Source organism: Pecten maximus, chromosome 18, assembly GCF_902652985.1.
Source record: "Pecten maximus chromosome 18, xPecMax1.1, whole genome shotgun sequence".
Taxonomy (NCBI): Eukaryota; Metazoa; Mollusca; class Bivalvia; order Pectinida; family Pectinidae; genus Pecten; species Pecten maximus.
This window is the reverse complement of record NC_047032.1, coordinates 32,668,483-32,683,918: the sequence shown is the minus strand read 5'-3', so window position 1 is coordinate 32,683,918 and position 15,436 is coordinate 32,668,483. Positions and strand designations below refer to the sequence as shown.

General features: G+C 39.1%; 2 protein-coding genes across 2 annotated transcripts in view; both read left to right on the top strand.

Moving 5' to 3' along the window:
* The window catches only part of LOC117316376, a gene marked incomplete at its 3' end in the record, with an annotated part of 33,223 nt that extends 21,286 nt beyond the window's left edge, over positions 1-11,937 (top strand). Inside the window, exons 10-14 of the mRNA XM_033870915.1 lie at positions 2,534-2,648; positions 6,730-6,900; positions 7,649-7,787; positions 9,492-9,617; positions 11,788-11,937. Coding sequence (XP_033726806.1) covers positions 2,534-2,648; positions 6,730-6,900; positions 7,649-7,787; positions 9,492-9,617; positions 11,788-11,937 — 701 coding nt within the window. The remainder of the gene's footprint in view (positions 1-2,533; positions 2,649-6,729; positions 6,901-7,648; positions 7,788-9,491; positions 9,618-11,787) is intronic.
* A 607-nt stretch (positions 11,938-12,544) lies between these two features.
* On the top strand, positions 12,545-14,263 carry LOC117316375 (salivary glue protein Sgs-3-like; the record flags this gene model as incomplete). Its single annotated transcript, XM_033870914.1, has 1 exon — positions 12,545-14,263. A coding segment is annotated over one exon (1,239 nt), but the record flags the coding sequence as incomplete, so codon positions are not given.
* Between the last annotated feature and the right edge of the window lie 1,173 nt (positions 14,264-15,436).

Genomic DNA, 15,436 nt, shown 5'->3' with positions numbered 1-15,436 from the left:
AGTGTTGGGTGGTAGACGATTGGTGGAGTTATCGGTATTTTACATCTTTACAGGGGCTATATTTAGTGTTGGGGTGGTAGACGATTAGTAGAGTTACCGGTATTTTACATCTTTACAGGGGCTATATCTAGTGTTGGGGTGGTAGACGATTGGTGGAGTTATCGGTATTTTACATCTTTACAGGGGCTATATCTAGTGTTGGGGTGGTAGACGATTAGTGGAGTTACCGGTATTTTACATCTTTACAGGGGCTATATCTAGTGTTGGGTGGTAGACGATTGGTGGAGTTACCGATATTTTACATCTTTACAGGGGCTATATTTAGTGTTGGGGTGGTAGACGATTGGTGGAGTTACCGGTATTTTAATATTTACAGGGGCTATATTTAGTGTTGGGGTGGTAGACGATTGGTGGAGTTACCGGTATTTTACATCTTTACAGGGGCTATATTTAGTGTTGGGGTGGTAGACGATTAGTGGAGTTACCGGTATTTTACATCTTTACAGGGGCTATATTTAGTGTTGGGGTGGTAGACGATTAGTGGAGTTACCGGTATTATACATCTTTACAGGGGCTATATTTAGTGTTGGGGTAGTAGACGATTGGTGGAGTTACCGGTATCTTAATATTTACAGGGGCTATATTTAGTGTTGGGGTGGTAGACGATTGGTGGAGTTACCGGTATTTTACATCTTTACAGGGGCTATATTTAGTGTTGGGGTGGTAGACGATTAGTGGAGTTACCGGTATTTTACATCTTTACAGGGGCTATATCTAGTGTTGGGTGGTAGACGATTGGTGGAGTTACCGATATTTTACATCTTTACAGGGGCTATATCTAGTGTTGGGGTGGTAGACGATTAGTAGAGTTACTGGTTTTCTACATCTATACAGGGGCTATATTTAGTGTTGGGTGGTAGACGATTGGTGGAGTTATCGGTATTTTACATCTTTACAGGGGCTATATTTAGTGTTGGGGTGGTAGACGATTAGTAGAGTTACCGGTATTTTACATCTTTACAGGGGCTATATCTAGTGTTGGGGTGGTAGACGATTGGTGGAGTTATCGGTATTTTACATCTTTACAGGGGCTATATCTAGTGTTGGGGTGGTAGACGATTAGTGGAGTTACCGGTATTTTACATCTTTACAGGGGCTATATCTAGTGTTGGGTGGTAGACGATTGGTGGAGTTACCGATATTTTACATCTTTACAGGGGCTATATTTAGTGTTGGGGTGGTAGACGATTAGTAGAGTTACCGGTTTTCTACATCTATACAGGGGCTATATTTAGTGTTGGGTGGTAGACGATTGGTGGAGTTATCGGTATTTTACATATTTACAGGGGCTATATCTAGTGTTGGGGTAGTAGACGATTGGTGGAGTTACCGGTATTTTACATCTTTACAGGGGCTATATCTAGTGTTGGGTGGTAGACGATTGGTGGAGTTACCGATATTTTACATCTTTACAGGGGCTATATTTAGTGTTGGGGTAGTAGACGATTAGTGGCGTTACCGGTATTTTACATCTTTACAGGGGCTATATTTAGTGTTGGGGTAGTAGACGATTAGTGGAGTTACCGGTATTTTACATCTTTACAGGGGCTATATCTAGTGTTGGGTGGTAGACGATTGGTGGAGTTACCGATATTTTACATCTTTACAGGGGCTATATTTAGTGTTGGGGTAGTAGACGATTAGTGGCGTTACCGGTATTTTACATCTTTACAGGGGCTATATTTAGTGTTAGGGTTTACAGGGGCTATATTTAGTGTTGGGGTAGTAGACGATTAGTGGAGTTACCGGTATTTTACATCTTTACAGGGGCTATATTTAGTGTTAGGGTTTACAGGGGCTATATTTAGTGTTGGGGTGGTAGACGATTAGTGGAGTTACCGGTATCTTACATCTTTACAGGGGCTATATTTAGTGTTAGGGTAGTAGACGATTAGTGGAGTTACCGGTATCTTACATCTTTACAGGGGCTATATTTAGTGTTGGGGTAGTAGACGATTAGTGGAGTTACCGGTATTTTACATCTTTACAGGGGCTATATTTAGTGTTAGGGTAGTAGACGATTAGTGGAGTTACCGGTATCTTACATCTTTACAGGGGCTATATTTAGTGTTGGGGTAGTAGACGATTAGTGGAGTTACCGGTATTTTACATCTTTACAGGGGCTATATTTAGTGTTAGGGTTTACAGGGGCTATATTTAGTGTTGGGGTGGTAGACGATTAGTGGAGTTACCGGTATTTTACATCTTTACAGGGGCTATATTTAGTGTTGGGGTGGTAGACGATTGGTGGAGTTACCGATATTTTACATCTTTACAGGGGCTATATCTAGTGTTGGGGTAGTAGACGATTAGTGGCGTTACCGGTATTTTACATCTTTACAGGGGCTATATCTAGTGTTGGGGTAGTAGACGATTAGTGGAGTTACCGGTATTTTACATCTTTACAGGGGCTATATTTAGTGTTGGGGTAGTAGACGATTAGTGGCGTTACCGGTATTTTACATCTTTACAGGGGCTATATTTAGACGGGACTTAATGTGTCGTTCTATACCCGCTGCACGACTAAGTCTCACCATGACAACAGGAGGAGGCATGGGGTACAATACTGCTCATTTCTTTGGGATGCAGTGAGTATTGATGTTATATTTTGCAATACAAGGACAAATTAAATATATATTGAAAATATCTTACGTTTCATGAATTTGAAAGATCAATACTATGAATGAAAATACTATCAATAATACGTTTTTGCACTAAGGTAGGATCGCAAAGCTTTGCATGTTGTGTTATTCCACTTAGAGGGTATCCTTGGTACCAAGTATGCTGTCACCTAGACGTTGGGCCTGGTTCCATAATGCTGTAATCTAGACGGTAGCCCTAGAGCCCGGTCTGAGGCCACTAGATGGTGGGGTCGGCGCCTAGTGAGCCGCCACCTGGACGGTAACCCTGGTACCCAGTGTTCGGCAATCTAGATAGTAGGCCTGATGTCGAGTGAGCGCCAATCTAGATAGTAGGCCCGATGTCCAGTGAGCGCCAATCTAGATAGTAGACTCGACGTCCAGTGAGCCCCAATCTAGATAGTAGGCCCGATGTCCAGTGAGCGCCAATCTAGATAATATGCCCGATGTCCAGTGAGCCCCAATCTAGATAGTAGGCCCGATGTCCAGTGAGCGCCAATCTAGATAATATGCCCGATGTCCAGTGAGCCCCAATCTAGATAGTAGGCCCGATGTCCAGTGAGCCCCAATCTAGATAGTTGGCCCGATGTCCAGTGAGCGCCAATCTAGATAGTAGGCCGGATGTCTAGTGAGCGCCAATCTAGATAGTAGGCCGGATGTCTAGTGAGCGCCAATCTAGATAGTAGGCCGGATGTCTAGTGAGCGCCAATCTAGATAGTAGGCCCGATGTCCAGTGAGCCCCAATCTAGATAGTAGGCCGGATGTCCAGTGAGCGCCAATCTAGATAATATGCCTGATGTCCAGTGAGCCCCAATCTAGATAATATGCCCGATGTCCAGTGAGCCCCAATCTAGATAGTAGACTCGACGTCCAGTGAGCCCCAATATAGATAGTAGGCCGGATGTCCAGTGAGCCCCAATCTAGATAGTAGACTCGACGTCCAGTGAGCCCCAATCTAGATAATAGGCCTGATGTCCAGTGAGCCCCAATCTAGATAATAGGCCTGATGTCCAGTGAGCCCCAATCTAGATAATATGCCTGATGTCCAGTGAGCCCCAATCTAGATAGTAGACTCGACGTCCAGTGAGCCCCAATCTAGATAGTAGGCCCGATGTCCAGTGAGCGCCAATCTAGATAATAGGCCTGATGTCCAGTGAGCGCCAATCTAGATAATAGGCCCGATGTTCATTGAGTGCGAATCTAGATAGTAGACTCGATGTCGAGTGAGCGCCAATCTAGATAGTAGGCCGGATGTCCAGTGAGCGCCAATCTAGATAGTAGGCCGGATGTCCAGTGAGCGCCAATCTAGATAATATGCCCGATGTCCAGTGAGCCCCAATCTAGATAGTAGACTCGACGTCCAGTGAGCCCCAATCTAGATAGTAGGCCCGATGTCCAGTGAGCGCCAATCTAGATAATAGGCCTGATGTCCAGTGAGCGCCAATCTAGATAATAGGCCCGATGTTCATTGAGTGCGAATCTAGATAATAGACTCGATGTCGAGTGAGCGCCAATCTAGATAGTAGGCCGGATGTCCAGTGAGCGCCAATCTAGATAGTAGGCCGGATGTCCAGTGAGCGCCAATCTAGATAGTAGGCCGGATGTCCAGTTAGCGCTAATCTAGATAATATGCCCGATGTCCAGTGAGCGCCAATCTAGATAGTAGACTCGACGTCCAGTGAGCCCCAATCTAGATAATATGCCCGATGTCCAGTGAGTCCCCATCTAGATAGTAGACTCGATGTCTAGTGAGCGCCAATCTAGATAGTAGGCCGGATGTCTAGTGAGCGCCAATCTAGATAGTAGGCCCGATGTCCAGTGAGCCCCAATCTAGATAGTAGGCCGGATATCCAGTGAGCGCCAATCTAGATAGTAGGCCGGATGTGCAGTGAGCGCCAATCTAGATAGTAGACTCGACGTCCAGTGAGCGCCAATCTAGATAGTAGACTCGACGTCCAGTGAGCGCCAATCTAGATAATATGCCCGATGTCCAGTGAGTGCCAATCTAGATAGTAGGCCGGATGTCCAGTGAGCGCCAATCTAGATAGTAGGCCGGATGTCCAGTGAGCGCCAATCTAGATAGTAGGCCGGATGTCCAGTTAGCGCCAATCTAGATAATATGCCCGATGTCCAGTGAGCGCCAATCTAGATAGTAGACTCGACGTCCAGTGAGCCCCAATCTAGATAATATGCCCGATGTCCAGTGAGTCCCAATCTAGATAATAGACTCGATGTCCAGTGAGCGCCAATCTAGATAGTAGGCCCGATGTTCAGTGAGCGCCAATCTGGATAGTAGACTCGATGTCCAGTGAGCGCCAATCTAGATAGTAGGCCCGATGTCCAGTGAGCGCCAATCTAGATAATAGGCCTGATGTCCAGTGAGTGCCAATCTAGATAGTAGGCCGGATGTCCAGTGAGCGCCAATCTAGATAATAGGCCCGATGTCCAGTGAGCCCCAATCTAGATAGTAGACTCGATGTCCAGTGAGCCCCAATATAGATAGTAGACTCGATGTCGAGTGAGCGCCAATCTAGATAGTAGGCCGGATGTCCAGTGAGTCCCAATCTAGATAGTAGACTCGATGTCCAGTGAGCGCCAATCTAGATAGTAGGCCCGATGTTCAGTGAGCGCCAATCTAGATAATAGACTCGATGTCCAGTGAGCGCCAATCTAGATAGTAGGCCCGATGTCCAGTGAGCGCCAATCTAGATAGTAGGCCCGATGTCCAGTGAGCGCCAATCTAGATAATAGGCCTGATGTCCAGTGAGCGCCAATCTAGATAATAGGCCGGATGTCCAGTGAGCGACAATTTAGATAGTAGCCCCGATGTCCAGTGAGCGCCAATCTAGCTATTAGGCCGGATGTCCAGTGAGCGCCAATCTAGATAGTAGACTCGATGTCCAGTAAGCGCCAATCTAGATAGTAGGCCGGATGTCCAGTGAGCAATGTTGTGTTCCCTTGGTAATGAAACTTTGTCTTTCTAAAGTCTGCAGTATTCATCACTATTTCCACGCATTAAGAAAACTATTGAAATTTTTCTCTAATGGTATTTTACATTAATGTATTGTAGTGTCGGGGTGGTAGACGGTTAGTGATGTAGTTACCGGTATTTAACATTAATATGTTTTAGTGTTGGGGTGGTAGACGGTTAGTGATGTAGTTACCGGTATTTTACATCAGTATGTTGTAGTGTTGGGGTGGTAGACGATTAGTGATGTAGTTACCGGTATTTTACATCAGTATGTTTTAGTGTTCGTGTGGTAGACGGTTAGTGGTGTAGTTACCGGTATTTTACATCAATATGTTTTAGTGTTGGGGTGGTAGACGGTTAGTGGTATAGTTTCCGGTATTTTACATCAATGTATTTTAGTGTCGAGATGGTAGACGGTTAGTGATGTAGGTACCGGTATTTTACATTAATATGTTTTAGTGTTGGGGTGGTAGACGATTAGTGATGTAGGTACCGGTATTTTACATCAATGTGTTTTAATGTTGGTGTGGTAGACGGTTAGTGATGTAGTTACCGGTATTTTACATCAATATGTTTTAGTGTTGGGGTGGTAAACGATCAGTGGTGTAGTTACCTGTATTTTGCATTAATATATTGTAGTGTCGGGATGGTAGACGGTTAGTGATGTAGTTACCGGTATTTTACATCAATATGTTGTAGTGTTGGGGTGGTAGACGGTTAGTGATGTAGTTAGCGGTATTTTACATCAGTATGTTTTAGTGTTGGGGTGGTAGACGATTAGTGATGTAGTTACCGGTATTTTACATTAATATGTTTTAGTGTCGGGGTGGTAGACGGTTAGTGATGTAGTTACCGGTATTTTACATCAATATGTTTTAGTGCTGGGGTGGTAGACGGTTAGTGATGTAGTTACCGGTATTTTACATCAATATGTTTTAGTGTCGGGGTGGTAGACGGTTAGTGATGTAGTTACCGGTATTTTACATTAATGTATTGTAGTGTTGGGGTGGTAGACGATCAGTGGTGTAGTTACCGGTATTTTACATGAATTTGTTTTAGCGTTGGGGTGGTAGGTGATTCTCGCAGTACGGGATGTACGTCGGATGACCAATTCGTATCGGCCTACAAATGGGACACATCGTTGATGAATGAGGCGAATGCTCTTAACCCCTGGCGATGGTCGGCCTGTGCCCTAGACCAGATTGAACAGTCCATATTGGAAGATATCAGGTACGCTGACTATGGTGTATGCTGATAACCGTCACTGTAGATGCCTTCCTAATGATTTAGGAAGTATAGCTAGGTATAGCAACCGTAGTCAAAATCCCATTCAACCTAATACCGGACAAATTATCTGCAATTGAAAGATTAAGAAAAAATGCTCTATCCCAATGTTATAGGTATTTAGTTGAAAAATACGTAACTGTAAGCATTCAGACAATTCTCTTTTGAGCTGGTTAGAAAGGGCGTAAAGTTTTTTTCTGTTGCCAACAGATGAAGTTCGCTGCATACATGTTGACATTCAATCGAATATATACATTTTACAAGGTACCTTAATTAATACACTTATGTTATGTTATAATATCTAGTTATAAACAATCAAAAACCTTTCTAATGTTGATAAAATATGGTTATATACAATAGTAACGTTAAATAATACACTTATGTGATGTTGATAAAATCTGGTTATATACAATATTTACCTTAATTAATACACGTAAAAAGTGTATGTGATGCTGATAATATCTGGCTATAAACTATAGTAACGTTAATTAATACATCTGTTTGATATTTATAATATCTGGTTTTAAATTAATAATAAAGTTAATTAATATACTTATGTGATGTTTATAATATCTGGTGATCTACAATATTTATGTTAATTAACGCACTGAAGTGATGATATGTATGATATATATGTATATATATATATACATATATACCTCACGTCCCATAATACTGTGTTTGATATTCATAGCTACATCACCTGTATGGAGGACCAGAACTTTTTGACAATTGACTTTGATAATTTCCAAGCACAAGAAAGACTGGGATTGACTACTAACGCCTCCGTTCAGTGTAAATGGGCATTTGGTGATATATCCGATTATTGTGGGGTAAGTCTATTGTTTTGTTTTTTCAGGTCTGTGATTTTAATTGTCGAGTTTTTAATTTCCAACTGAATTTCCCATCTTTTTCACAATATATTTTTTTTTGATAATGGTGATCACTGTTATAATTATCGATGTATATATTTCTATATTAAAGGATTAAATTGCCAAGATAAGATATAATATCATGGTGTCCTTAACAAATTGTAATAACATCAATTCATGTTGTAATTCATGTTAATGATATCTGGTTATATACAATAGTAACGTTAATTCATGTTTTTTAAGATTCCACTCCCTTTCCGGGAAGATTTCAAAGTATGGCTATATGATAGTACTTTAACTAATTTACAATTACATGTTACTGATGTAATCTTGGGAAAGTTACATAAAGATCAAGAAGTCAAATATCTCAATACGTTAGTATTAATAGCAAAATTCCATATTTATAAACAAAAATTTAAACATTGTCTCCCCTGTATTAATGGATTCATAAAAAAACTAGATTTGTATCTAAAAACAGAGGAGGTAGTTTACAAAAACAATATAGAGTATGATAGTTTTGTGAAAAAATGGTCTATATAAGTGAATAATTTTTCAGATCTTCTTCACACATATCATAACATGTACTTAAAATTTTGTCAAAAGTTTTTCTTTTTTTTTTATACCTTTAAACACAATATATTAAAATGAGAGAAAGCGTGAGTGGAAGGTTGTTGGTTTGTTTGTCTCTGTATTCCAAAAAAAACCAACCAATCCTTTTTTTCTTCTATTCATCACTTAATACGTATTGTACATCTTACTGCTGTAATGATATGTCTTATTGTCTTATGTATTATTATACCATGTAATATAATGTACCTGTATGTATACTATATGTAAAAGGATGAATAAAAAAGATTTCAAAACTGACAAAAAGATTCCACTCCCCTATCTGATATACATATTGTATAATATATAGATGACTAATTTGAATATGATACGGACAACTGATTTGTACAGGATTGGATGACAAATCTGCATAGATATGGATAACTTATTTGTATATTATATGGATGACTTATTGGTAAACGATTTGGATGACTAATTTATATATGATGTTGATGGCTAATTTCATTGTGATATAGATGATTTATTTGTATATGTATTAATGACCAGATTATATGATATATTGATGACTAATTTGTATGACATATTGATGACTAATTTGTATGATATATTGATGACTAATTTGTATGATATATTGATGACTAATTTGTATGATATATTGATGACTAATTTGTATGATATATGGATGACTAATTTGTATGTGATATCAATGACCAGATTGTATGATATATTGATGACCAGATTGTATGATATATTGATGACTAATTTGTATGACATATTGATGACTAATTTGTATGACATATTGATGACTAATTTGTATGTGATATTGATGACTAATTTGTATGATATATTGATGACTAATTTGCATGATATATTTATGACTAATTTGTATGACATATTTATTATTAGTTTGTATATGATATGGATGACTCATTTGTATGTGACACGGATGACTGATTTGTATATCATATTGGTGACTTATGATTTGTATATGACATAGATGCTCAATTTTTATAACTTATGCATAGCTGATGAATATGAGAATGATATAAAAGTAGTTACCTAAACATTTCAGAATCTGTTTCTATTCAATAATAACAGGTCCAGACCGAGGCTATATGCTATGAAGGACTGGATTGTACTAATCCCGCCAACAATTTAGAGTGTGACCTGAACGTGTACACGTTAGATGGGAGTGCGTGTAACTCGGAAGGCAACCAGAGAGCTGTACGTATCAATATCACTACTAACATCACTTCAACACACAGCATGATATATTACAGGTTAAATAAATCTCAATAAAACCCTCACTCCAACACACAGCATGATATATTACAGGTTAAATAAACCTCAATAAAACCCTCACTCCAACACACAGCATGATATATTACAGATTGAATAAATCTCAATAAAACCCTCACTCCAACACACAGCATGATATATTACAGGTTAAATAAATCTCAATAAAACCCTCACACCAACACACAGCATGATATATTACAGGTTAAATAAACCTCTATAAAACCCTCACTCCAACACACAGCATGATATATTACAGGTTAAATAAATCTCAATAAACCCTCACTCCAACACACAGCATGATATGTTACAGGTTAAATAAATCTCAATAAAACCCTCACTCCAACACACAGCATGATATATTACAGGTTAAATAAATCTCAATAAAACCCTCACACCAACACACAGCATGATATATTACAGGTTAAATAAATGTAAATAAAACCCTCACTCCAACACACAGCATGATATATTACAGGTTAAATAAATCTCAATAAAACCCTCACACCAACACACAGCATGATATATTACAGGTTAAATAAATGTAAATAAAACCCTCACTCCAACACACAGCATGATATATTACAGGTTAAATAAATCTCAATAAAACCCTCACACCAACACACAGCATGATATATTACAGATTAAATAAATGTAAATAAAACCCTCACACCAACACACAGCATGATATATTACAGGTTAAATAAATCTCAATAAACCCTCACACCAACACACAGCATGATATATTACAGGTTAAATAAATGTAAATAAAACCCTCACTCCAACACACAGCATGATATATTACAGGTTAAATAAATGTAAATAAAACCCTCACACCAACACACAGCATGATATATTACAGGTTAAATAAATCTCAATAAAACCCTCACTCCAACACACAGCATGATATATTACAGGTTAAATAAATCTCAATAAAACCCTCACTCCAACACACAGCATGATATATTACAGGTTAAATAAATCTCAATAAAACCCTCACTCCAACACACAGCATGATATATTACAGGTTGAATAAATCTCAATAAAACCCTCACTCCAACACACATCATGATATATTACAGGTTGAATAAATCTCAATAAAACCCTCACTCCAACACACAGCATGATATATTACAGGTTAAATAAACCTCAATAAAACCCTCACTCCAACACACAGCATGATATATTACAGGTTAAATAAATGTAAATAAAACCCTCACTCCAACACACAGCATGATATATTACAGGTTAAATAAATCTCAATAAAACCCTCACTCCAACACACAGCGGGGTATACTATAGGTTAAATATAACTCGGAAGGGAACCAGAGAGCTGTACGTATCAACCTCATTAAATCTACTACACATCAGGATATATTACATGTTAAATATACCGCCCACATTTTGACATTTTTCACTTCAGTTGGGATATTTTCATTAAAAACTGGATCATTCCAGTAGCTGGAAAATGGAGGGATGTTCTGTGAGAGATGAACATTTTAGTGTGACAATACTGTCTTGTGATTCATGTATGAGAGATGTGATATTTCAGTGTGCTGACACTAGCTAGTGACCAATGTGTGAGAGATGTCACATTATAGCGTGATTATACTGTCTAGTGACCAATGTGTGAGAGATGTGATATTTTAGTGTGATGACACTATCTGGTGACCAATGTGCGAGATATGTGACATTTTAGTGTGATGACACTAGCTAGTGACCAATGAGTGAGAGATGTGTCATTTCAGTGTGATGACATTAGCTAGTGACCAATGTGAGAGATCTGACATTTCAGTGTGATGACACTAGCTAGTGACCAATGTATGAGAGATGTGACAATTATGTGTAATTACACTATCTAGTGGCCCTCAAGTTGACCATATTAATGATGTCATTATCTTACCTTATTATGAGTGTCGTAACTTAAATAATCAACCAGTCATGTCCTGTACGGAGAATGTTACATGCAGTGCTTACTCCGATTTCTAAAACAATGTTTCTTTTGAATCATTAGAGCAAATTCCATGAATTTGTGAGTATCTTTAATCAAATGAATATAACTCTTGTATCTATAATAAGATAAGAACATCTTATTCAGATTTGCGTGGTGGGATTGTGTACTACATTTTCAACAACAAGTACTACTACACCAACAACTACAACCACGACACCAACCACTACAACCACGACACCCACCCCAACAACCACGACAACAACGACTACAACCACGACACCAACAACTACAACCACAACACCAACAACCACGACACCAACAACTACAACCACAAACACAACAACCACGACACCAACAACTACAACCACGACACCAACAACTACAACCACAACACCAACAACAACAACCACGACACCAACAACTACAACCACAACACCAACAACCACACACCAACAACTACAACCACAACACCAACAACTACAACCACGACACCAACAACTACAACAACCACACAACAACGCCAACAACAACGACAACAACCACACACAACCAACAAACACAACCACAACACCAAAAAAAAAACACAACAAAACAACAAACAACCAACAATACAACCACGACAACAGACAACACAAACACAACAAACAACAAAAAACACCAAACCAACAACTACAACCACAACACCAACAACACAAACACAACCACAACACAAAACGTACACCAAAAAACTACAAACAGACACCAACAACTACAACACACACCCAACCACGACACCACACAACAACCAACCACACACAACACTACAACCACGACAACACAACACAACCACGAACCACACACAACCACGACACCAACAACTACAACCACGTCACCTACAACTACAACCACAACAACTACAACCACAACACCAACGACAACAACCACCACACCAACAACTACAACCACCACACCAACTACAACCACCACACCAACTACAACCACAACACCAACAACTACAACTACAACACCAACAACACCGACAACAACTTCACCTACAACCCTTACAACTACAACCACCACACCAACGACACGATCAACAACAACCTCGACACCGACAACTACAACCACCACACCAACAACTACAACCACCACACCAACTACAACGACTACAACTTCACCTACAACCCCTACAACAACAACCACAACACCGACAACTTCAACACCGACAACTACAACCACCACACCAACAACTACAACCACCACACCAACAACTACAACCACAACACCAACAACTACAACACCAACAACTACAACCACGACACCAACAACTACAACTACTACACCACAAACAACTACTACAACACCAACAACTACAACCACGACACCAACAACTACAACTTCTACACCAACGACAACAACCCCCACAACTACCACTTCAACAACTACAACCACCACTACCACACCCACTACTACACCAACAACTACACCAGGTCCATCAACAACAAATAGCATTTCTCTAACATCACCCACATCCACGTTACCGACGGCCACCGCGTACCCGACCAGCGTGATGACTACAGCCAATCCGTACCCTCATCCTCAACCTATACAGGGCTTAACAACTACAACTATTTATTATGCTAGTCAAGTATTTTCTTCCACCGCCACTACCTACGAGGGACGTGTTAAACGTGCCCGTGTCCCCTATCCTTTAGACGTATCCTCCACCCCCACTGTTACTATTCCTTCACCGGCTTCTCCCTCCGAAGTACCAGCGATGTCCTACGGAACAAAAACTCCCCCCAAACCACAAAGCTTTGACCGTAATCGCCAAATCAAGCCTCATCAAACATCAGGTCCATACGATACTGGCGGTCGGATTTCCAGTCCCGAAAAATCATTACCTAGAATTATTACAAAGAGAAAACAAACTGATACCAAAGTGAATGTTGAAGATAAGGAGCAGGAGGACGAACAGCCTCAAGGTCATGATGAAAAACATGTGGAGGAAGGGGAAGAGGGAACGGTGAAAGAGGAAGAGGTCGAGGATCCGTTAGGATTCAGTATGATGTCAAAGCTTATGGATCTTTCCGGAATAGGGATGTTTATGCCTCAGAACAATAAGGACCAACCAAGCACAATGACCGATAAACATCATTAAAGGATCCCGTGACGACTTTGTTATACCAAATACAGGGTTCTATCAGTCTCAGGCTGTTAATGAACATAAACGGTCACATCATTACCTCGAATGTTTTCATGAATAAATGACCTCAGGATCTTTTTATTAATTTCCTCTGTTCTTGAAAATTGATTATATAAAGAAAAAACATTACATAACACACAACATACATGTATTTGATTATATTATACATATTCATATGATGTCCACTGTGAGTCACATTGTCTTTAATAACACTGTGAAACTGTACTTATTCATTGCAACATTTCCCTCCATATTTGTTCTTGGTTAATATTAAAAGCAAATATTTAAGAATGTTTGGATGTATAATGTGCGCGTGGTTCGTGTGTTCGTGTTTCTGTGTACCTCATTGAACAAATTGTTCCCAGTACAAGAGCCGAAAGAGCTCATCTACACCTGGCTTCAAAAAGACATTTGTTTAATTAAAGCTAAAATTCATCTTTATTGTATTTATGTTGAGGTCACCTGAGACCAAGCCAAAAGTTTCCTAATGCAAGCAATTATTGTCTGTCTGTGTGCATCGTCGGTCTGTAAACACAACATTTTCGACTTCTACTCCTGAGCCAATCTTAATTAAGTTTTGGCAAAACTTTTCATCGCCGAAAGTTAAAATTGTAAATTATATAGTCCCAACAACCATGAGTTTGAGGGATTGGGGCAAAAGTACGTTAGAATTACAAAATCTTCTTTTCAATATATTGATAGTGCAAAATCAATCCATGGCAATAAAAGCAGGAAAATCGTAACCATGCAGATAAAAACAGGAAATAATATCTATGGAAATAACAATAGGAATAGCTTTGGGGATATACTTCGGATTAGATACTATAAAAATATCAAAAAAAGAATTGGGATTGCAAGATAGAAAAAATAATAAAACTTGTCAAGACATGGAAGAAACGGAAGATGACATTAATTGGGCGAATACAGATTGCCAAAGCACTTTTAATACCACAAATAACCTATCTAATATCTGTAATACCAATATCTGAAAAAGTAATTAGTGAAATAGAAAAAGTTATATTTGAATTCATATGGGATGGGAAATCAGAAAAAGTGAAAAGAAAAATTTTATGTCGAAAATATTGCAAAGGGGGACTAAATGCACTAGATCTAAGAGCACATATCTTGACAATATTAGCTGGATGGGTGAAAAAATTGAAAAATGACACAAACAGCCAATGGAAAATCATACCTGAACACTATCTGAATCATTTTGGTAAAAATATGTTCATATTTTCAATGAACATAATGAACACAAAAAATTTAGAAGGATTCTCAAATTTACCGCTTTTCTATCAAGACATAGTTAAAGCATGGGTAGACATAGGGGGAGGGCAAACAAAAAACCCTAACAGTATAACTGAAATTGGAAAACAAACAATTTGGGGCATCGCATAATGCATTTAAATAAAGTTTTGGTTTTCAAGAATTGGATTAAAAATAACATCATAACAATAAGAGATCTGCTAAATCAACAAGGGGAAATAAGTGAAAACATAATTTTAAATAAATTGGATGAAAAATCCAACTGGATATCACAACTTGCCATTGTAAAAAAATCAATACCAAAACAATGGCTAGATAAACTTGAAAATTCTGACATACTGA